Source organism: Anolis sagrei, chromosome 5, assembly GCF_037176765.1.
Source record: "Anolis sagrei isolate rAnoSag1 chromosome 5, rAnoSag1.mat, whole genome shotgun sequence".
Classification (NCBI taxonomy): Eukaryota; Metazoa; Chordata; class Lepidosauria; order Squamata; family Dactyloidae; genus Anolis; species Anolis sagrei.
In genome coordinates this window covers 148,848,431-148,873,871 of record NC_090025.1, presented here as the reverse complement: position 1 = coordinate 148,873,871, position 25,441 = coordinate 148,848,431, and the positions used below count along the sequence as shown (strand labels likewise).

General features: G+C 35.9%; 1 protein-coding gene across 1 annotated transcript in view; it reads right to left on the bottom strand.

Moving 5' to 3' along the window:
• Window positions 1-1,986: 1,986 nt before the first annotated feature.
• The window catches only part of PTPRQ (protein tyrosine phosphatase receptor type Q), a 112,255-nt gene continuing 88,800 nt past the window's right edge, over window positions 1,987-25,441 (bottom strand). Inside the window, exons 53-62 of the mRNA XM_067469117.1 lie at window positions 19,357-19,383; window positions 18,607-18,688; window positions 12,100-12,190; window positions 9,689-9,765; window positions 7,188-7,322; window positions 6,957-7,082; window positions 5,969-6,117; window positions 5,073-5,208; window positions 3,952-4,075; window positions 1,987-2,339 (exon numbers count right to left, since the gene is read on the bottom strand). Of these exons, the coding sequence (XP_067325218.1) occupies window positions 2,302-2,339; window positions 3,952-4,075; window positions 5,073-5,208; window positions 5,969-6,117; window positions 6,957-7,082; window positions 7,188-7,322; window positions 9,689-9,765; window positions 12,100-12,190; window positions 18,607-18,688; window positions 19,357-19,383 (985 nt within the window). The 3' untranslated portion in view covers window positions 1,987-2,301. The remainder of the gene's footprint in view (window positions 2,340-3,951; window positions 4,076-5,072; window positions 5,209-5,968; window positions 6,118-6,956; window positions 7,083-7,187; window positions 7,323-9,688; window positions 9,766-12,099; window positions 12,191-18,606; window positions 18,689-19,356; window positions 19,384-25,441) is intronic.

Below are 25,441 nucleotides of genomic sequence, written 5' to 3'. Positions count from 1 at the left end.
ATTACAGGCTGCTTCTTCCTGGCAGATGTCAGGTGGTGAAATACCAGCTAAATAGTATAATTTTTCCAGCAATGTTGGGCATAGACATCCTGTGATAATGCATCATGTCTCATTAAGGGCCACATCCACTGTTTTAACATGGTGAGATGTATTCCACTCTGGGCATGCGTATTCAGCAGCAAAGTAGCAAAGCACAAGGGCAGATGTCTTCACTGTGTCTGGCTGTCATCCCCAGGTTGTGCCAGTCAGCTTTCATATGATATGATTTCTAGTGCCCATTTTTTGCTTGATATTCAAGCAGTGTTTCTTATACAGAAATAAATTTTGAAAATAAATAAATAAATGATCATTGTGTGTGTTTAAGATTTCAAAAAGAAATAATATCTGCACCTCCCAGAAGGTTTTGAACCATCATACATCTTTTTCAGGGTGAATTTCAAAAGTGAAACGCTGACACTGCCATGCCATTTTTATGTTCTGATCCTGTGCTCTGGAGCCCATGAGATGAAGACTTATTTATAAAATAGTTGTAAAGTTGTGCATAATTTTGCTTTCTGTCTCCTAACTTTTGTTTTAAAAAATCCATAATTACAAGCATTATTCTTAATAATAAAAATGAAGATGCAGAGAAACTAGTGCTCCAAGAGCTGCTTCCGTGGTTATTGCCTTGAGACTGTGTAACTTTGTGGCATTTTTGTAATTTGAATTGTGCCCACTTTACCACAGATATGGAAAGCTGTATATAGGAAGAGAAGCATTTGATATTACAAATTATATTGCATAATAAAATGTAAAACTTTATTTTTTTCCAGTTTTAGTAAAACAATAGGAATGGAAGACAGAGTGTTGTTGTTGTTTTTTAAAAAATTCTTTCATATGTACAGTTATCACACGCATTGCAACACAGAACAACAAATTGAACAAATTCTGGTCGTCATCATCATCACACATTGGCTTAAATAGCCGTAAGTGTCCCTGAAAGGCTACTGTGTACTGGAAAAGAAAGCTGAAAATTCTCCATCGTGTCAGAGGGCAAGTTTTCAGCTGTTCAGGATCATAAGATAATATTTCAACTCTCATAAAACAAAGAGTCAAAACACAAGGGCATACATTTAAGGGAAGGTTGAGATAGTCTTGGAAATCATCCACTTTAAGCAACCATATCCCTTCATATGTAAGTTAGGTCTAGGCATGGCAGTTTTTATTCACAATCAATCACAAAAAATACTGCAAATTTACACTCAAAGTCCTATAAACCTGAGGAATATGAATGCTATACATCACATTTGGCTAATTTGAAGGCACAATTATAGGTTATTAGAATTAAAGGGAATATATTCAGAACTTTTTCTGAAAGGAAGTTGTGTGCCCATATCCAGAAAAAAATAAGTTGAGCATAGATATAAATAATTTTCAATGTTTCATTCTCTGGAATGCTAGCAATCTGGGGACAGCAGGAACCAGAATGCTTATTTAGGGCAATGTCCCCCTTCCCACCCTTACAGCCACATCCCTGCTTTTAGCCCTTGTAAAGTATTCTTCACGAATTTATCATCAAGTAGAATTTGAAATCTTCTTGAGGTATATATGCACAGGCTATACATGTACATCAGTAATCCTTGCCTCCACAGCGGCAGCACATTTCATATATTTATTAGTCTAGCTACTGTGGGAAGAAAAACATCCTTTGTCCTTGATTTGCCATTATCATTGGATAATTCGGCTTCTAGTAGAGTTATATTCTGGTATCAATGTACTGGATATTGTATTTCTCTGTCAACTCACATTGTTTGCTGCTGGTATATGCAAATATGTAGGAATGTTGATGACATCTCATGGGTCATATAGGAGAAAGGTGATATATGCATCATTCATTTATTATTTATTTTTATTCTGCCTTTCTCCTAGTATAGGGACTCATTAAGAGATAAATGTATCCTGTAATGTCTAGTTCTGCATCAAATCAGTAGCAGAAAATACCACCACTCCAATGAAATATTTCATTTAATTATGCTGTTGATAGAACTTAATACATGATTCACTATTGCTGGACTGCACTCAACGTATACAATATTTTATTATAGAAACAACTGCACTCTGTACAAAAGTGTCATTTAATAATTTATAGTATTTGTGAAGGCATATAAATAGAGTATAAAGTCTAATTTCTTTTTTTCCTTTCCTTTTTTCTATAAAAATTACTCTTTACTTTTAGTTAATGTTGTAAGAATGGGGTATGTTTTGGCCTCTGGTGTTGAAAAATTCCATTTGTTTCTCAAGACAGACATTTCATCTCTTTATTTACATGGTGGTTTCTTCCCATTCTAGTTCCACGTCACCTACAAAAGAAACAGACACAGTAGTTGAAACTTTAAAATATAATTCTTACCAAATTACATGTAATAATTTAATACAAATTCATTTTTAAATGTAAATATGTATAACATTATCTGAGATAACCAAAGGAAGGACAACATCATTACTGTGATCTTTTTTTGCAACCACTGTGGTATGATTTATCTTATTTGTGGCCTTTTAAAGCTTATGCTTTATTTTTTTCTCATCTTACAGTTGATTAAAAAAAACTTCCCTTACTTAAGGCACTTAACAAATATAAGGCAAAACATAGAAAAAAAACCCTTAAGAATATGTTTGAATATGAAAATATGTGAAAATATATTACAAATATAGTAAAATAAAACATAATTTCCTTTCACCGAGAAAAATATTAATATTGGTACTAGGCAGAACTTTATGTGGGGAGAATTTCCATGAATGTGATGCCTCAATTAGGCTATGATGTTGTTTCAATTTTGTATGTGTGTGTGAAATAGAGAAAGACAGCTTTTTGATAATTGTATTATTAATTTTTATGTATGATAATAACATAAATGTATGAAAAACGTTTTGCAAAGTACAAGATGGATAATTGTTTAACTATCTAAAACTTAATGTATTGTCAAAGGTTTTCATGGTTGGAATCACAGGGTTGTTGTAAATTTTTCGGGCTGTATGGCCATGTTCCAGAAGCATACTCTCCTGAGACCTCACAGCTTCTGAGGATACCTGCCATAGATGCAGGTGAAATGTCAGCAGAGTATGCTTCTGGAACATGGCCACACAGGCCAAAAAACTATCTAAAACTTGAAAGAGAGAACATCAGGCAAACAAGGTAAAAAAGAGGAGAAAATGATGACACAAAAGGACCTAAAGAAAACTTTATATGAATGATGTGTCCCATTACTAAATGGGTGAGAAAGGATAGATATGTTTGAAGAAGTTGAAGAAATTTGGAAAGATAAGGCTGGTAGAACTAGAAGAGTGAAGATCATAGTGAGGACAATATGAAAATATGAGAATGCCAGAGGCAAGAGGGGAGAAGTCCACATCAAGAAAGACCTACTTTTGAATCTTAAATTGAGTGGAATCTAGTTGAAATGATTTAGGAAGAAACATATCGTGCTCAGAGAAAACAAGACAGCATAGATTTGGAGAGAAAGAAGAGCCCATGCTGAAAAATAAAACTCCAAAGTATAGGAAGTCATAACACTCAAAGTAAGAGATGTCCTAGAGAGGAAGGTTCTACTTCTTTTTGCTCTTTTGTACCAAGGAAAATGTAATTATTTGGCTAAATATAAACAGGCAAAGGGAGAAGAGAAATCCAAAATTAATTGAACATTTTATACATCTTTAGTATGATAAGAGTTGATTTTGTTGATAGATATTGACAGCATTTGAGGAGAGAACAGCATAACAGTAAAGATGAGAAGTTGAATATAGTTAGTACTGGTCTACAAACAATGAATACTAATTACACTTTGCCATGAGACTGAAATTCATAAAATTTAAAATCATTTAAAAACGGTGTTTTCTAAAACTGCTATTTCAGTAAGGTCAAATATGGAACTGACATTTTAAGAAATATTTTTCTTTGGTACATAATCTGTTTACCTTCCATGGCATCCAAAGAATCCATCTTTTGCAGTACTGAATAATTAACAAAACATAAAGGCTGGCTGCTCCTCTTGATTGTCAATAAATCCAAAATACACTGGTGCAAAAAAATGTATTGTGCCTACAAAACGTGAAAATTAAAAGTTACTCAACTTAGTTTATTTATAGATGGAGAGTCTGCTGCTAACTGGAAAATATTTTGAAGCTGTTTTGGAATATCTAATTGATTGCTTTTAGGAAAAGAGCATTTTTTACAGTAAATCTGTCATCTTTGGGAATCCTTAATGAGTTTCTAAGAGTTTCTGAGTTATTGTTTGTCCTTGGAAGAGGATATGAAATGATGCTTCTTGCTTCCGTAACTTTGAATCAACTTCCTGCTCTCAGGAAAGAATTGCTCTTTCAAAGAAACACAGCACTGTTCTCCATGATTGGAACTCACAAAAGCAACAGAATTCTACAATCCACACACTACATATTTGAACAGATCTATGAGGCGAAATACTAGATCAATAAAAATGATGGTAAGAATCCCAGTCAATTCACCTGCCATCGAAGGATGAAGTCAAACAACAATGATGTATTGAAAATCAAATGGAGTTTTGTATTGCTGCCACCAGGAAGGATCAGTTGGAAAGGCAAGGACACCTCTCCCTTAAAGAAGCTATTGCAAAAACAAAATTGTTCCTGATCCAAGAGAATATACTGTCCTAAAATGCATTGATAGCATGATCTGTGTGAGAATCCAGGAGAAACATGTTATATGTCTGGAGCTCCCCTGTGGAGTGACATGTGCTCAGATGAAGTCAAGGCTAGCTTTCTCCATTAGAGTATTCTAGATTGAGTCCACTACATGTTTACGTATTTCAGCTTCTTTATTACTTGAATGCAAAGTATAAGAGGATAATTACAAATTGGCAGTGAAGTGGAATCATAATAGTTCCTTTAGGTCTAGGGGCATCTCGAGACCTGCTTAGGTAGTAGTCACTTTTGAGACTGGTTATTGACACCTTATCTACAGCAACATAACTGGAATACAGATTTACACAGCTTAACAATGTAGATATGTTCTTAGGCAAATTATTACTTTAACAGAAAACATAGGTTTTTAAACATCTTACCAGATTCTGAACCATACACATCCTTTCACTTCTCAGCTCTGCTACAAGTCCATAGATGTCCACAAAGTCATGGTCATTTATATGTTGTGTTAAATGGTCAAGAGCAACATAAACACCTGTTCTTCCAACTCCAGCACTACAAAGAACGAATGAAGCATCTAAACATGAATGCCAATTCTAAAGTATCTGATAGATAATTACATTTGCAGTAAAATGGAATTACAGTTGGAATAATGCTGATTGTCCCTGGTACCTTTTGTTATATAAGGACTTTCATATTCGCCAGCTTCCTATAACATGATACAATCAAAATAACAGGAGCACTTTTGTTATGTGCCTTCAAGTTGATATTGAGGTAATGTGACCAACCAAATGCCACCCAGCATGTTTCCATGGCTGAACAGGGAGTGAAAGTTAGATCTCTTGAAGACTTGGTCCAACATTCAAACATGCTATATTATACATAGTGAGAATTTGTTTGTCTTGTATGGACTCCGAATGTTTTGGTTAAATGCCTATTTATATTTATGAATTTTTTTTATTATAATGGCATAGTTGCAGATATCCCATTGTGTTTCCTAATTTGCTAGTCCACACTTTTGACCAACTTTTGGCTTTTCATCAATTGATGACTCACATATATGAAACAAGATTTCCTACACTTCCATGGTTTTAAGAAATGACTGTCTCTTTGCTTTAGGAGCAATTATAGCATTTTCCTATGTCCCGGTTTTCCCCTCCTGCTATCGTGACCCTATCAACAATAAGCTTAATGATCACCGGTTCTCAAATTAACTAATGAGGTTGCCTAAACTGGATAAACTATGTTTGTGTTTCTAACAAACTGATGCTTTGATTTAGTGTTATGTTTCTATTGCAAAACATGATTTGCTTACCTGCAGTGAACAACTATGGGTGTACTGTCATGTGCTCGGCTGGCACGGATTAGCTTTACAAAATGGACTAATGATGCACTTGTTTCAGGTACTCCATGTTCTGGCCAGGCAGTAAAGTTACACTGACGCACCATCATGCAATCCCCATGCTTGCAAGGACAAATAGAAAGAAATTAAAATATTGGTTTTGTAATCTGAGAGGTAATTGAGAAGCATTCTGTTCAGTTTTTTTGCATTCTACTAAGTTCCATATAAGAAGTTTTCTATTGATCAGTTAGCACAAAAGGACACAGATAATGATTAAATAATGTAATTTCCCTGATAAAATAATGAACATTGTTGGAATATTAATATTGTTAACCATTGATTTTTCTGACAGTAAGATACATTTGCACTTGTTAAAAAGCTTAAGGATATCATAGAGAAATAAAAGCCATTAGGAATAATAGATAATCCACCTCCTAAAAATATTACAAGCTAGATGTTAAGAAAGTCCGGACTTGTTTCATATGTTGTGGTCATATCATGTAGTCAATCAAAAAACACCTCCAAATTCAGCTGTCAAGACGGAGTCATACCTGAATGTATTCCATTTAGTATCTCATTACCCAGTGGCATAACACTCAATAACCTTTGGGTGAATGCACAAACTGCCTCCTTTGCTGAAAGCTCTAAGCCTGAGTGATGACAATAAAAAGCTGTTTCTGCACTTTTCATCTCTGACCACTGCTTCATCCAAGTAAGTCATCACTCAATGTTTCAATCAGAGGGTGATGAATTTGTAGGTGTGAGCTCATCCACAAATTTATGTATGTCTTTTGGGCCAGATGGATCGTATACTGGAGTTATACAACAAGTGTCATAGCAGCAATAAGGCAAATTAAGACATGAGGATATCTCTTTTATTTTACAGAATTGTTACTAATAATAACTGTGATAAAGTGATAAAATACATAAATTTCTTTTAAAAAATTAGATGAATCCTTACCCTTTCTATTTTCAAATCCCTTATAGTCCAGTCTATTTGAATATCTTCCACTAATTTGGTAATCACTATATCTCCAAAAACGGTCACTGGTATATTGTCTTCAGGCCAGTACTGATGACATCTTATCTGCAATCAGGATGAAACAACATGAATCATAAAAAAGATCACATGCAAGTTTATTTGATGCATAATTAGTTGTTATAAAGCACAGTTTTCATCTGAATAACTTACTCGTCCTTTTTCAAAACACTGAGAGAGCATAACAAGGGTTTTTGCTCGTGTTTCCCATACCATTCTCCAGAAATCTCCTACTGTCCCTGGTAGCGGTCCTTGGGTAGCAATAAATTCATTTGGACATAAATAGCCCTATGGAGCAAAATGATATTAATAAATATCAATAAAGAAAACAATTGCACCCGTTAATTAATTCCATCATTTGAAATCAAAGCTTTACATAACTATACTCTTAACAAAAATGTTCCTCTTTAGTATATAAGGACCTCCAGAATGTTACTTAATCTGAAAATTTAGTTTATTGCCATTGGCATTCAGAAAGAAAGTGCTAAAGATAGGTGGAAGCCAAGGGCATTGATCTTTAGGGCTTTGACCACTGAACAGTAAAAAAAAAATGAACCATAAAATGCATTTTGGTATTTGAAGAGTCTGGACAAAATCTATAATTTTGGTTGCTAAATTTGGAGGTAGAGCAATAATGCATTTTCCCCGGGTCTATTTCCACTTAACAGCAGTCTTGAACCTTTAGCAAATTTCCAAGTGAGCATTTATCATAATTACCGGTAACTAAGGACACCAGCATGTTTACCAATAAGGGTATTTAATCATACACATGTGAGACATGCAACCATTTTTGTAGAAGTGAGTGTTTCTTTACAGACTTCCAGTTGGATACTTGTGCCCTTTGTGAGAGTACTTTCAATCCTTCCTCCAGGTCCTCTGAATTTTCTGAATTTTTCACTAGCAAACACTCAACAGTCTATTGCCCTCAAATATATTCAGTTATTGGTTTCTTTTAGAAAATAAATTTTTTGCAAACATTCTGATGTCCTTCCAACACTGTTGATATTTTTCTCTTGTGTCTTGATAAATTTGACTAAACAAAGAGCAACACTTATATCTGAATTTCAGAAACAAACCTTGTAGAATACTACCACTAAGACACAGGAATCTAAAACCATATATACAGATAGAGTGCGCCCTTGACATCTTCTGGGGTTTTGTTCTAGGAAGCACCATGGATTTTAAAACTCATGGATGCTCAAGACCCATCTTATGCAATGACCTAGTAAAATGGTATTTCTTATATAAATGGTAAAATCAAGGTTTACTTTGAGGATTTTTAAAAATGTGGAATCCGTGGATACAGAAGACCAACTGTATTTGTATCCGTTGGTCTTCTGTATCTGTGGATACAGAAGACCAACACGTTTATGCATGCAACATATGTACCCATATTCAAATAGCCCCGACCCTACAATACTGTCTGTATGACTCTTCTTCCTTGATTCTATAAATACTTGAAAATAGATGTGACATAAACTGTGTTATGAAGGAAGACTGGCACTGTTATTACGATGCTTCCTTTTGTTAATTGTTCAGTCAATTTTAAGAATAAAAGGTAATTGGATATGAATGTAAGTCTATGTAGTTCAACATCCTAATGGAATAAAATGCACATAGCAAATATAAAGTTTTGCTTTGCAAAGTTACAGTCCCTCACCTCATTCTTGCTATAGAAAGGATTAACACAGCTTTTCCAAGCCACCTGTTCTGTATATTAAGTATCAGATGACCAATAAACAGCTGTGAATTACTTGACCTGTAAGTATCTAGATTTTTACTTGACGTGAGTTTAATTCCATCAAGGACTAATCATTCTCCAGTGTGAATAAACCCTGGAATATCTTCTGTAGAGTCAATAACAGCAAAAGTCAAATGCAGAGAATGTATGCTAATGGTTTTGAATTGCACCATTTTCTCCTACATTGATTTTATTATAGTGCTCTACTCAAAACATAGAAAATGACCTAGTCTTCTCACCACAATAAAAAGGAACTGCAGAAGGAACACAATAAATTGACATAGGACACTTATAAGAGAATACACATATAAAAGTAACAGAAAGTGTCAAATCTGAAACAATAATCAATTTTTATAATGATATGTTAGTTAAATAGATATATTGATTGCAGCTACTAGATATTGCTTTATGTTCCTAAGATATAAAAAATAAGCCATAGGCCAGTTATATTAATAATAGGATAGCCTATTGCCTTATAGGAGTGTGTAATCCCACCACTACAATAAAGTAGTATTATGGAGATTATAGCAAACACACACACACACACACACACGCACACACACACACAAATATATATATGATTTTTTTAATCTTCAGATTCTGATCACTCAGTCTATAGCAAAGACAATGGAGTATTTGGGCTTCAGATACCTATACTAAGGTTTGGCATGCATCAATAACCAGCAGAAGTTGAATTAATTAAAAAAGTTCAAGCCACATAAGCCAGGATATCCAACCAAACAGCATTAACTTGATATACGTGAATATAAAATTAGGACTAGAATTGTAAAACTATGTCATGAACCAACAGAAGAAATAATACAAGATAAATTATTATATAAACTACATTTCTTTTTAAGAAGATTAAAAACAAGGAAAATGTGATACCAATTACAATTGATTCAAAACTTACAGAAACATAGCTGGCGTTGATGTAATCAGATCCAGGTATACTTGCATCAGGCATTAACTTAACTCGGTTGTTGTTATCTGCAGTAGAAATAAAAGCAAGGCAATTACTTATTTCAAAGTACTAGTTAAGAAGATAAAACAAATCACTTTGACAGATTAGACTGATAGATATAGAAGTAAAGCAGTATTGTGGTGTTATAGTGTAATAGTTTATGGCAATCATATTTCTATATCCAATATTGGATAGGCAGGTTCCTCCTGTCATGTCAGAGCTTTCTTCCCTTCCCATTTGCCTCTACAGTCTTTTCTGTAGCCTAAAATCTAGCTCTTAGGGGGTTTTAAGCCCTCTACAGACAATTGTGGGGAAGAACTGCTGTTGAAGAGAGGAGGGAGTATTCCCATCTTGGTTCCACTGACAGAAGCAGTTCTACTATTAATAGATCCCTGCTACAGCTATCTTCATAGAATTAAAGGTTTGTGATGCTTTTGTTTCATTCATCTATGTACAGCCTTTATTAAGTAATAACTCCTGATTGTTCTTCTCTAACTCCCCCAGGAGTACTTCTGTCTCATCTGGATAAAGTTTCAATTTGTTTTCCTTCATCCAGCCCATTACTGATGACAGACACTGGTTTAGGGTCAGGACAGCTTCCTTGACTTTAGATGGAAAGGAGTAGTAGAGCTGGGTGTCATCTGCATAACAGTGGTAGTACTGAAGGTATTTGTTGTGGTGGACCTTCAAGTCATTTCCAACTAATTGTGACACGAAGGCAAACTATAATGGGATTATCTGTGGTTAAGAATGTGTGACACAAAATCACCCAGTGGGTTCCCATGGTCAAATGATGATTTGAACCCTGGTCCTCAGAGCCATAGTCTAACACTCAAACCACTACTTTCTGAGATGTTCTGATATAGATTGTAAATTCATGTCTTAAAATAAATGTAGTGGTTTAAGTCTAATATGGATATCACTTAGTCTTCCAGACATTGCTGGGTGATAACTCATAGCAACTCAAGCTGTCAGAACCATTGGTGAAGATTGCTGAACATCACAATTTAACAATTTATAAAGGCCTGCATAATTCCCATCTCAGACTAAATCCAATGTTAGAGTATATCCACTGCAATCAACAGGTTAGTAATGACTAATGTATCCCTTTAATTTCAATGCACCCACTCTCGCTAGGGAAAATACTAGATTAGGCCTTTCAAAAGTGGCAATTCTGTTAGTGCATCAATCCAAGTTATATCAAAAATCTACAATAAACACTAAGATTTAGTATTGGTAAACAGAATAAAGGCTATGCCCTGAACCCACTGAAGATAACAGGAGCAGCTGTTACAAAAAATTAATAGCACAGAATGTGGCTACATTAACAGAGGAATGCTATGCCCCCCATCTCACATCACAGTTAATGCTTAAAATAATAATGGCAATTCTTGTCTTATTAAGTGAAAAATGAAGCAGTGTTAAACTACAGAGAGGCAGACTTCTGTCTCCTGTGATAATATCTATCCCGGACTTACAAGTTACCATATATTCACTCTGATCTTTAGTGGAAGTCTTACAAAGTCTATTTACAAGTATCCTTATGAATGCATGACTGTGTTCCAAGGGAAACGGAACATAAAAATAATGGATTTTACATATACATAGCACACACACACACACACATTATATTTTTTCACTACACTAATAGATGTTCATTAAGTTACAAAGTGAATTATTTAAAGGTTATATGGACCAATTAGTTAAATAATGAATCAGCATGTAAGTAAATCCCATTGATACAATAGTTCTGCTCTAATTGGAACTAACACCATATTTTCTGAAACTTCACAGATGATAACTGAAAAATGCAACATCAAAGTGTGGTCAAGATATCAAAAGTAATTAATGGGGAAAAACAAACTGGGAGAGTCTATAGCAGTTTGCTTTTGACTAAGCCTACTGGGAAACTTCTTTCTTCTCCTCTCCCTCTTTGGTAACTTGAGTGCAAACTACCTTTGCATGCTGATTTCCATTTGCAGCCATTGAAGAAAGCTGAAGAAAAGGGGGCAGGGAATGAAATGGGAAATTTTTAAAAAGTAACTGAAAAAGTGAAATGGCAAAGGATTAATTAGGACTGATTGCCAAATTAAGAGACTTGGGAGGACAGGATTCAAGCTACAATTTCATATAGCACTAGCTTAATATGTGTGAGAGAAAAGCACATGATAATCAAAAATAACTTTTAATAAAATATGAAAAACTCAATAGAGTTTACAGTAAGAAATGTTGATGAGTTATGTACAAGCTCCGGTTTGCACTGAGAGCCACCTCACCTCATTTAAACACCAAAGTAGAACTAAAAGCTCAAGATGCATTTCACAAATAGAGAGTTAGAGAAAAGAATAAATAGTACATACAGGGTTTGATGTTTGGAAAACGGTTTTTAGACCTGTTCCATGGAAGATCGGCATCTGTGGCAGCAAGATCTGGAAGAAACTTGGGAAGTTCCTATAAAGTAATGCGTACATTAGAATCTCTTTCAACTTGCTTTAATAGTAGTAGTAGTAGTAGTAATAATAATAGTAATAATAGTAATAATAATAATAATAATACTTTATTTGTACCCTGCCACCATCTCCCCCAACTGGGACTCAGGGCAGCTCACATGAGGCCAAGCCCAAACAATGAATTACAATAAAATACAATACAAATTACAATAAAATAAACAACATCGCAATAAAGTACAAAGCATATACATAAAATAAACAATATACACAAAGCATAGGAAAGCAATAAACAACATAATTGACAGTGGGCTACATGTGCAATAAAATGGTTTAAAAAACTCATGGTGAGATAAAAGGAGCAGATTATTTGCATGAGGGAACTCATAGAGAAACAGTGTAATAAACATACCTCTGTACAAGGGGGGTACTCCTAGGTCAAAATGTTGAGGGGGGGGGGGCAATAGCTAAAGCTTGTGTGGCTACTCTCCAAAAGCGCAGCAGCAGAGCCAAGACTTGAGATTCTTTTTAAAGGTTTCTAAGGTAGGGGCTTTCCTAATCTCACCGGGCAATGAGTTCCAGAGTCGGGGAGCCACAGAAGAGAAGGTTCTCTCCCTTGTACCCAAAATATCATTGGATCAGAAGTAAATATACACTGGAAATGCACAGAACTAATAAGATCTTATTAATACACATAACTTATATACTTATGTGTAAGTCTAGAAATTTTAGTCAAAAACCAACCCCCAAAACCTGGGTCGACTTGTACATGGGTCAATGTTTGTACTTAGCTTTTATCAAAAAATGTTCCTTTCTCTGAGCAGAGTGGCAGAAGACCAGTGCTTAATCTATCCCTGGAGAACCTAAAAGGAGCACCAACTCCATTACTCTCTCTACTGTGACACCACTTCTGGACTTTTTCAATGCCTGGACAGGAAAATGGTGGTTGGTAGCTAGGAATGACTCTCAAGTTATACACAGTTCCTATTACAATCCACATCGAAATATATAATTTTGGCCTTAAAACCTTCAGTTTTATACATGAGATTGACTTATACATGAGTATATTAAATAATTAATTCCATGAGAAGTGATGTAAAGATAAAGGTAAAATTTTCCCCTGACATTAAGTTTAGTTGTGTCCGACTCTGGGGAGTGGTGCTCATCTCAATTTCTAAGCTGAAGAACTGACATTGTCCATAGACCCTTCCAAGGTCATGTGACCTGCATGACTGCATGGAGCACTGTTACTTTCCCACAGAAGCGGTACCTATTGATCTATTCACATTTGCATGTTTTCGAACTGCTAGGTTGGCAGAAGCTGGAGCTAACAGTGGGAGCTCACCCCACTCAGATTTGAACCACCAACATTTCAGTCAGCAAGATCAGCAGCTCAGTAGTTTAACCTGCTGTGCCACCAGGGGGCATGAAAAGTGGTGTACAGAAGATAATATATGTAATTCTACTTATGATACTTTTCTGGCACTGTTATATAAATGAACATCTTATATTTCATACATTGTTTTCTTAAATGATATGAGGATAAAAATGATCTTTGTGCTCATTATTAGAAATGTTTACTTGTGAAATGTTACATTCTGGAATACTAACATGCATTTATTGCAAAAATATTTTTTTCATGTTTCAAGGCATTCTGGCATTTGCCGTTATGAAAGAAAATGTACAGTGATGAGCTCAAATGAACTATTGGATTCAATGGCATGATTCTAGTATAAGGAAAGATGGGGGCAGGGAGGATTATGCGAAATATATTGGATTTCTAAAGGCAGCTGGTAACATTACAGAAGCCTTTCACCTCTCTGTCAAACCTTGTTACATCCACCATGTCAAACGCTAAGCTGCAGAACAGACTGTCAGGCTGAACTATCTAAGCTTATATGAACTTTCACCTTAGAAGTCTTGATAAAGTCAGTCTATCATCCTCTTTGTCTTGTGCAGCTTTTAAAGGAAGGAGTCAAATAGGGAAGTCCTTTCCTTGAGCCATTTTATGTAGCAAGAGCAGCCTAATTGACCAGGTCTCAATAAACAGTAATGCATTTATTTTATTTTATTTTATTTGAGCAATTGTTACCACTACAGAATTAGCAAGTATTTATTTAAGGAGAGACACCTGGAAAATTGTTTTTCTTCACTGAATTCTGTCCTGATGGTAGAGGAAAAGAAAATATATGTTGGGCATAAGAACTAGGGATAAGGGAAGAGATGAGCAAATACATCCCTTCCCTGATGTTGGCACAAGGAATGAAAGTAGCAGATTAAGGCTTATAAATGGAATATATCAATAAACCCCAAAACATTTTTCTGTTAAGAAAAAATGAAACAAAATATGTGTATGAAATAAAATTATTAAAGTTTATCATTTTGTCCCACAATTTGTAGTGACATCAATTTACTCCCAAGAAAGCCATTTACTTCTCTAAGTAACATCATACTACTGAGCTCCCCCCGCCCTCCACCCCGCATCATCTCCTTGAGCAATTTCACTGCATTTACGGTTCTTTTTGTACTATTTTATGGCCCCAAAGGGTGTTTTCCCCCACTGAAAGTAAATGACCTGGAAGTTAAATTTACTCACTTCCTGCTGAAAAAAGGCCCCTCTTGGGCATAAAAGTGTAGTAAAATTATATACACACATCCTAAAAAGGGGTGCTTTAGGAATTTTGAATAAATGGGAATGGGGTCCCAGATGCCATCCATGAACTACATCCTTCCCGACTCACCAAAATAGTGAAAATGGGGACAAGAAAGGAGCACCCCAAAAGAGTTGAGTTATCCAAGCTCCAAATCTCCTCCAGTCCAAAGCTATAGACACAATGTTGACATAAATGTCAACCGAAGTAAGAGGAATTCTAAGTAGGTTTTTGCCGACCCAAACTTGGACGGTTTAGCTGCCCTGTGGCCATCTTAGCTACTTAGGACTATACAGTGTTAGTTAACTGGTTACTGGTCAGCTAGTTAGATTTTATTAGCTGAGTAGTACAACATAACATGACTTTACATCTAGCTATACTGGTAACTTCTGCTCTTTGGATGGAAAAAAGCTTCTCATTCACTAGTCCAGGGGTCCTCAAACTAAGGCCCGAGGGTCGGATACGGCCCTCCAAGGTCATTTACCTCGCTCAGGCTTAACCTAAGTCTGAAATTACTTAAAAGCACACAACAACAACAACAACAACAACAACAACAATCCTATCTCATCAGCCAAAAGCAGGACCACATTGAAATACTAATAAGTTTATATTGGTTAAAATTGTTCTTTATTTTAATTATTGTATTGTTTTTGAGGCGCTATGATTAGGATAATGATTGTTTTTTGATATTGATTGTTATGTAGAATGTATAATGTGTTTTAATTTGCTTTGATACTGTCTTGTGATAATCTGTATTATGTAAACCGCTTTGAGTCGCCTAAGGGCTGAGAAGAGCCTAAGGGCTGAGAAGAGCGGTATAGAAATAGAGTAAATAAATAAATAAATAAATTTTTATGTGTTTTTTGCACTACAAATAAGATACGTGCAGTGTGCATAGGAATTCATTCATGTTTTTTCAAATTATAATCCAGCCCTCCGACCATTTGAGGGACTGTGACCTGGCCCTCTGTTTAAAAAATTTGAGGACCCCTGCACTAGTCCATGCTCAAAAATATCATCTGTGAACCCTTTATTAAATACAGACCAAGACTGCTTAAATACCATGACCAAGAATCCATAGAAAATACTATTAATCTTCTCACTCTTTTGTTATTATCTAAAGGATGAAATAGTATAATCTAACAGTATAACTGTCAATTGATTTTTTTCTTCATTATTCATATATCCAGACAATGAAGAATTCATGGTAAATCTATAAAACCGAAACAATAAAGCCATTGGAGAATGACAAATGATTTGGAGGATAGAAAATGTCTCCATGCAATGGTGAACATAATGCTTCTGAGAGACGAAAAAAGGCATCTATTTTTGACATTTTAAAAACTTGATATCCATGTAAAAGAAGTTACTTACAAAAACAATGAAAAGTCCAAGACTTAAGCACAGTATTGATGTGACATAGTTATTATATAAATGTCATGGATATTTTGGAAAACCTATCTGTTTTCAATAAGAATCAAGACTTACACTACTGCTAGATAAGACACTGTCAATAGTGATTTTATTACTTGCAGTTAACTGTGGACTACTGTGACATCCTACTGAGATAAATGAAAGGTAAACATGAATAATATAATGCCATGATCTTACTTAATTCCCTTATACCAAGAACTTACTTGGAAGATTCAGTAGTATCTGTATATGTATAATGTGAATTTGGGCACAAATTGGCTATAATATTATTGGTTAATTCCAAGTAGAGTTGACTCACTGAATCAATTATTGAATGGCAAATCAACACAGAAATAAATCCAGCTAATTCAATGGATTTACCCTAATTGGGCCTAAGAAAAACATCCATGCTACAATATGTTGGTGGAATCTGAGTTGGTGTAAATTAAATGTCTTCAAAAGCTAGTTTGCTATCTTTCTGCATGCTATTCCAGAAGAAGACAACAATGATATCTTGCCATCACACAGTCTGCTACCGAGCACAATTCAAAGTGCTGGCTTTAGCCTATAAAGCCCTAAATGGTTCTGGCCCAGCTTACCTGTCCGAATGTATCTCCCCCTATGAACCATCTTGGAGATTAAGATCATCTGGGGAAGCCCTACTCTCAATACCTTCCCCCTTGCAGGTGCGACTGGTGGGGAAGAGAGACAGGGCCTTCTCAGTGGTGGCCCCTCAGATATGGAACTCCCTCCCCAGGGAAATTAGATCAGCCCTCTCCCTCCTGACCTTCAAGAAAAAGTCAAATCGTGGTTGTGGGACCAAGTGTTTGCACAATGATTCCCAGTGCAATAATGGTTTCCTAGTGTAACAATGAACAAAGCAAATGACAATTTGGAATGGCTCCTGGAATACGTTTTTTGGATTATGTGATTTTAAATAATGTTTTTAAGTGTTATGTTTTAATTATGGGATTTTAAAGTATATGTTGTTCTATTTTGTATGTATTAAGGCATGAAATAGTGCCTCTGTTGTGACCCACCCTGAGTCCCCATCCTGGGTGAGAAGGGCAGGATACAAGTGTGACAAATAATAAAAATAAAAATGGTGTAAATTAAATGTCTCCAAAAATCGAATTTGCTGTTTTTCTGCATGTTATTCCAGATATCTTGCCATCACACAGTATTAAAATAATCCACTTTCTACAACTACAGGTGCACATGGAATAAATAATCCCTTAAACAGTAGCTATGCAGGGAAACAGCTAAAGATTTTTGTCAGCAGACTGATAACACAATCCTAACTCAATGATGCACAGGCTGCAGAGGGTGAGGATTTTGCATATCACTTTCACTGACAGAAAAGTTCTTCTGTTCAGAGATATGCCAAGAGCAATCTATCAGAAAAACTACTCTGCTGGATAAGATCTGTTGGCAGAAGAGGATTGTGGTAAAGAAGGGTGATGTGAATCATGCTATGCCAGATCCTGAACTTCTCCAGTTTATTTTATTTATTTATTTATTTATTTATTTCCTATATTTATACCCCGCCCTTCTCCCCCCGATGTGATCTAAGTTTTGTAATATCATCCTTGTACAAATCTAATAAATATCCATCAGTTAATATTTCAGAATATAATTTTAGTAATAATGTCTATCTTCTGTCCCTACTTCCTTGACCTGTAATCCAGCACCACTAATCTGCTTTAGTGAAAGAGAATAGGGAATGTTTGGCCCACTTCTTCCTGAATGTAGCAGATTATTGCTTTGAGCACAGAATGGTGGATCAAGGAACTAATCAAATACTCACATTACAAAAAGGAATAGCCTTGTCCTAGCAGTCACACACAGCAAAATGGAATAAAATGAAGAAGCAGTTCTTACCAAATCAAATGGATTGGTTTCAAATGTGAATGAGTAATCACTTCCTTCCCACAAATCAAATATAAATTATCCTTTAGTAGAGATGATTCAGTCAATCTGTACTTTGGCTAGTGATGAGAGGAAGATTTGAACTGCCCTTGGATCCTCTTCCATCCTGAAACTTTCCAGGGATTACATACTCTCTCCCACCTCCTCATTGGAACATTCTAGGAAACTTTATTATTAATATCAAACAAATCATCAATACCTTTTCTGCTGCAGAGAAAACTTAAGATGGCTGTTTTACAAATAGTTCTGCTCTTACTGCAATAAGAAGACACTAGTACCCAAACAGGTGTAATGTTACTTTCCAAACAATCAAGCTGGTAATTGGGTATTGATGATCAAGGGCCCTGCCTGCTTAAAATGGACATGAAATGTGACACATGAAACAAATGAAGGTCTTGCAATGTTGTGACAACTGCTGGTAACATACCGAAAATTCCTCCTGAAACTTTAAGTTGTTGTTTGCACAAAGCTCTTCAACATGTTGTAGGAAACATTTCTTGCCTATAGGCCTAGACATAAGGGAGAACATATTATCAGAAAAGAAGAATGGTTTTTAAAAGAGCTGTTTAACCATTAGAACATTACAATGTTGTCATTCTGATTGTTCACAAGGTGAAATTAAGCATAATCATATGCAGAGTTTACAAAAGGGAGTCCTTTGTGTTTGGAATTATTTTGAAGATACAATATCTATTTTCTCATTTTAAACCTCCCCTAATTTTGGCTGCTATAACACAACTTCTGTCTACAAACTGTGTTTTGCAAAGGTCACAAATCCAAAATGCACTCTTTTGATATTTATGTATGTTTGTAAAGTCACCTTTCAGTTCAGTTCAAGCACATAATGCTTCTTTTGTCACACAGAAATCATTTTATACAATGCAGGGCTTTAGATATATAAAATACTGCAGTGACTTCATTCCCATAATGACATGGTTTTTAAACCCCAAGGAGTTAAATATCCCTGTATTACTTGCCAAGCTAAAACACAGACATGCAGGCTTCACCCCAGAGAGAGAGAAAGCATTTCTCCAGTTACCATGCAATTAGTCATGCTTTTATGATTTATGCACAGCTTGGAGCTTTTTCTAATAAATATACGAAAGGGAACCACACATTGCGAATCAGCAAACTAGCAGTTGTATAGACACAACGTAAAAATCAACAGTGAACTTACTTGATGGATTTTCTATAACTAAGTAACCTGCAACAAAGATTGTGTTCAAAGAGTTAAGCTTTGAGTCAAGCAACACTTTGAATTCCAGTTAAGTTCTAGATATAACAGAGAGAGAAAATTAAGGAGTCAATAATACATTCAGTATTTCCAAGGGGTTAGTTCTAAAGTTTTTTTTCCTGTTGAGCCACTGCTAAAAAAATATGTTAAAAGTTGTTTTCTTAGCGATAAGATCCTAACACCCGGAAATATCATTTGATTTGTGTAGTTTAAAGATCATTTATATATTTTATAGTGCCTAATCAATGAAAGTTGAATTTAATAGATTAAAAAGAAAAAGAAAAAATGGAGTATGCAAGACTTGAGGCTCTAAAGACACCAGATCCCATCTGATCTTGGGAGCTAAGCAGAGTCAACCCTGATTAGCACTTAAGTCCCATCTATACTGCCACATAATGTGGCACAAGAAATGGATTAGCCTGGGGCATTCAAACAACTCACCAGACAAATCCGTTTCAACTTAGAATAAACCTGGTTTGTCAGGTTTAATCCAGGTTGTAAAAAACCTCCAAACACCTGGACCTTCTCTGTTTGTCTCCACAGCTATCCTGCCTCCTTGAACTTATGCAGCCTCCTTTCCCTGCCCTCCCTTTTGTCCTGTACTTACTAGGTAAAGCCTCCAGATAAATGCTTCCCTTCCCTTCCTGGCACCTTGAACAGACATCAATGGGCTTTGGAGAAGGGAGGGAGAAATCCCCCCCCCCTCCAAAGCCTTGGGAAGGGAAGCATTCAAGCCTGGCAAAAAGGAGGACAGGGCAGAGAGTCTGGCAGTACCCCTGCCCACATGTGCTAATTGTGTATCGGTATGTGGCCACCCCTCCAACAGACAGGTAGGTTTTGGGACCCCCATCTGGCCACAAAATGCCAAGGGAATTGGCATTTTAAACACCAGTTTATTTTACATTTTGTCCAGTGTAGAAGGACCCTCAGATGGAAGGCTGACAGTGAATGCCAGGTACTGTAGACTATAGTTCAAAGGAAGGAACTGGCAAAACTGTTTCTGAGCATTTGTGCCTAAGACAACCCTGTGGAAACCATGAGGCTGCCATATCTCTTCAGGTGACTTGAAGGCAGACATGCACACACATGCAAGATTAGTGTTTTCAAATATTTTTGCAAATTCTTGGACATACCAGGCACAGAAATTCCATGCATCAAGGAAAGCCTTATTTTGGCTTGAGATATCACAAGTAGATCTCTCATATAAAGAGCTTTTCAAAGAATATGCTAAGTGTGGCATGTAAAGTGATACACACTTGAGTTCCAAATATCTGACTTACAAACAACTCAAAGTTAGAATGGGGCTACGACAACAGGAAGTGAGAGAAATCTGCCCTTTGGAAGGGAAATTCACTTCTGGAAGAATTATCACAGGGTGAAAAGGTGTCTCAACAGAATCTTTCTCACCAATCCTTGTTTCTACAATAAGCCAAATATTTCATAATCCAATGATCACAGGGGTAGAAAGTGAGGTGAAATCATCTGAATAGGGGCACAGACCATAAAATAAACACCACAGAGGTGTTAACCCTTCCCTATGCTCTATCTATCTATCTATCTATCTATCTATCTATCTATATGGAGTTACACTTAAAATTTATTTGTTCCAACTTACATGCAACTTAAGAACAAATCTACAGAACCTATCTTGTTCATAACTTGGAGGCTGCCTGTATCTACGTTTCATGTATATATACATGTGTTTGTTCTCAGGACCAGTATAAATTGCTTAGCATCACAGACCACCAGTGGCCAATATCCTGTGATCAGGGAGTGGTTTGTATGTAGTTTTACATTTTATTCCTTCTGGTAATGCTGTTCAAGTGTCAGATGCTCTCCTGAACGTATATCTCCTTCTAGTCAATTTTGTTCACACACATGATTAATTTCAGGCACTGAGTGATTATCCAAGAAGCCATTGGGATGACTGTACATTGCTCAAAGAAGGGTTGCCTGCTGAATTCAAAGTGATAAAGTACACTTTCTTGTACTATTTTGGTATGGGATTTAGGCCTTCAGAATCTGTGAAACAACCAGAAAATAAAGCGCTACACAAAATTAGGTTTACCTAGTGTAAAGTATTACAAGATTTCTGTATCTTTACAAAAATGGGAATTTCATCAGTTGTTGAAGATGGACTACTATAATCTATCCTGGTAAATGAAATTGTAGTAGAAATAACATTCATAGCATTCACAGGCTATTTCCATTTGTAATAGAATACAGAGGGATGACAGAAACAAAGAGTTGCAGCAAAGAGCACATTTCATTGAGGTGGTTAATCTACCCTGAGGTTTGGTTTGGACTCTAAAAGTAAAATCAAAGCTACTGAATCACATCACCTTAATGATTCAGCACCTTGGATAGGTATTTTACAGTTTGGATATGGAAGAGATTTGCCATCCCACTGACATAGGAGTCATCAGCTGTTACTACTTCTAGTCCTTTTATTAAATATTTCTAACATCAGCAAGTTTTCCACATTATCTTACACCCTGATAAAGAAGCTGTCTTCTGCTCATGTTTTGCTATTTTGTCCTCTTTTTCTAAGATTTTTTTTTGGATTTTATTCCAATTATTCAAGGAACTGTTAAAATGCTGAACATATTATGGTTCACTTTTTTGAAATATGGAATGAGACCTAAAATTCACTTCTGACATGGAAGCAATAAGCTGTCCTCAGACTGCATAATAATGAATGACAATTAAAGAAAATTTTTCACTGTTCCATTATCTGGGCAGACTCCAAAAGGGGACCTAGACAGAGAAGGGTAGTCTATGTTATCGGGGAGGGGGGGTTGATGGAGAAAAACCATTTTTCCAATATTTGCTCGTTATCCCCACCTTCCCATGTCATAAATGGTGGCCATTTTGATGATGGCGACATGCATGGGAGGAATAACAGGAACAGAGGGGAAGTGATTTAACTCCTTCAACACCCCTCCCCCCTTCCGTAAAATGGACTATCCTTCTCTGTTTAGGCCCACTTGTGACCTCTGCCCGGATAATGGAACAGTACCAAAACTTTCACAATGTTTATTTTCTTATTTCAATTGAGAACTTAAGGAATTTCAGTTGTTATAGCTAACTTCAAAGTTCAGTTTCTAAAGTTCCACTTCTGCAGAACAGATTGATAATGAATGCAGCTAAGGTAAGTTTCTTTTGTTTACATAATGCAATTTGGTGCAATGAAATTTACTTAAAATGCAAAAGAGATGCCTTTGAAAGGAGAGGACACTTTCAAGGGTGCCATTGCTGAATAAAAGTCCCGAAGCGCTTTTAAAATGTGAAGAAAGAATAATAGATACATTTTCACATTGTGTAATGTTGACTGTTTAGCTCAGCCTCAAGGCAGTAGCGAGTTGCTGGAATATTATTCGTAAACAATGTACCTCTAACCAAAGAAATCTCAGGAGATCTGTCCAATTTAGAAAAAAAATAGTTTCCATAGAGCAATATGGTACTAATAAGGAAATAGCAATGTGATCTGGAGATAAACATAACAAGTTTTAAGTTGAGTAGTATTGCTGAAATTGCATTTTCTTAGAAGTAGGAATCAGTGGATTAAGTCTTAATTTTTAAAAAAGAATTAGAGAAAAAACATACATCATTGGAAGTAATCCAATTTGTCTTTAAAGTACTTCTAAATTATGGCTATTAGTGTTATTTAACAATTTGGCTGGCCAAAATCTGACCCCCACCTCCTAGCGCTACCAGATCGATAATCAACCAACAGGGCAATGGTCTGCAGTGATAGGCAGTGTGATGTGTTAGGTGCAGTACAAACAGTCGCATCAACCTGTCAAAACCACAAAGGTGTTTTTGAAGCCATGTGGAAATGATAGGCAAAAAAGAAGAAGAAGACGAGGAGGAAGAGGAGGAGGAGGAAGAAGAAGAGTGGCATTTAACAATTCAAATATTTAAAGGAGAAAATGTAGTTTTGAAGAATTTGGCTTTAATTTATGGAACTGTAGGTGTGAAAAACAAACTGATGTTTTTTTCACTGTTACTGTAATTCCAAAACTGCTTATTTAATTCAAATTATTTGTCTAGATTTTTTTAAAAAAGAACCCAATTATTTATGTTGGCAATGGTGACTGGAGCTCCTATTGTCACGGAAAAAATTAGTCTACTTGCTGGATCAGTCACTTGAAATTCATTTGGAATTTGATCTTGTTCAACAGAAACCATAGAAATGAATACGTAGGTTAAAGGCTTAACTCATAAGCACCACAGGCCCCTGCTAGGAATAGCCAAGGAAACAATTTTGAACAAGTTAATTGAAATTTTCATAGGTTTTATCCTTCTTGGATAGTATGGAACAGTAAGTCCTTATGAGAAGCCCTTATACATATATAGATATTTAATCCAGCCACTAGGCTAAAACTCAATAACAGACAGACTATTTAATAATGCTCTAATACCTTTGTGCAGAGGGACAACGTATTTTACTATTTATCTAATGAGACTTGCAGCACTTTTTAGAGTTCCTTCTTCCTCAAAGTCAAAAGTGTCATTTAAAAAAAACATTGAAAATAATGTCAGGCATTATGAAAATAATACTTATTTTTACTAATCTGATGTATATCACTTTTAGTCATCTGTGCTGATGAAATGAATTTTTTTATCTGTGTTATTGTACTCTTCAATTGGTACTCTGTGATCATGGAGGATCTAGAGAACCTTACTCATAAAAGCACTTCTCAACACTCAGCTGCAATGTTTTACATGTAAAGAAATCAATCTGCATTTAGTGCATCACCCATCACAGTCAGTAAGCTATGGAATACTGTTGTGTAACTATCACAAACTCTATCTCATAGTACTGATGGTATTACTTGCAGTGAGCAACACCACTAACTCATGAGTGTGCTTTTTAAAAAGCCTTATAAATGTTTCATTAAAACACCCTTGAGAGGATGAAGAGCTGACCTTGAAAACAAAGAAATATTTGTTACAGAAAGCATAGAAAAGAAGTGTGCTCTTTACTGAACAATTCAGCCACCTCTTGATAGCAAATATCATGCAAATAAAATTACTCATTGCACAGGTTGGCCACTGAAAAAATGGTAAACCAATACTGAATTATCCACCCCTTCTTCTAATACAGGAATAGGCTAAGTGTAGCCTTTTTTGTCCCATTTCTAACACTCCTTGTTACTCCTCAGAATTTTTGAAAATTGACATCATGGTTAGCCATAGAAATCTGACATCAAACCACTAAATGCATTACAATCCATGAGAAAATGCAGTGTAACTAGTACCATAATCACGGCTGCAATCAATATCATATTAAGGTCTTATTAACTAAATGATAAATTAAATGTAATGTCTACTCAATCCCCTGAAGGGGATTTTCATTTTTAAAATAATACTAAGAAAGCTCATTACAATTAAGAATTTGAGAATTACTCTATTGTTTAATGCAAAAAATAAGGATTTTAACAATCCGCTTACACAGAAATCCAAAATTGGTTTCACCTACCCATACTCCTAAAAACATCCTCCCCTAGTATTTGTTTGTGGCAATTTCTAGGTCCTCCAATGTGGTCCAATAGTATGTATCTGACTCAATATACAATCTCATCAGATGGGACTGATTTTGGCAGCATACGTCTTCTCTAGTTTAGCCACAGAGCCCTCCAGCTCCTATCCCATGACATAGAGCTACTTCTGACGGGGCCCTGTGGCTAAGTGGAAGTGGCATATGCTGCTGCCGCAGCAACACAGGAGGTTTCCCATGTTGCATTAGCAACAACAGGGAGAAGCTGGGTGGCAGGCACCTCCCCCTCCCCAATGGGAGAAGGCATGGGGTAAGTCAGGCAATGCAGAGCATGGAGCAATGGGTTCTCCATCCCCCCGCCCCCTGGGCCGGTTACCATGATCAGTGGTGATTCCAGTGGCACATATGATGAGGTCCATAGTCAAAATAATGGGTCACCACTATCCACAATTTCAGGTATTCATAGGGGGTCTTGTATATCTGTCTTGGGTATGAGGGCTATACTGTATGTAATGAATTTATTAA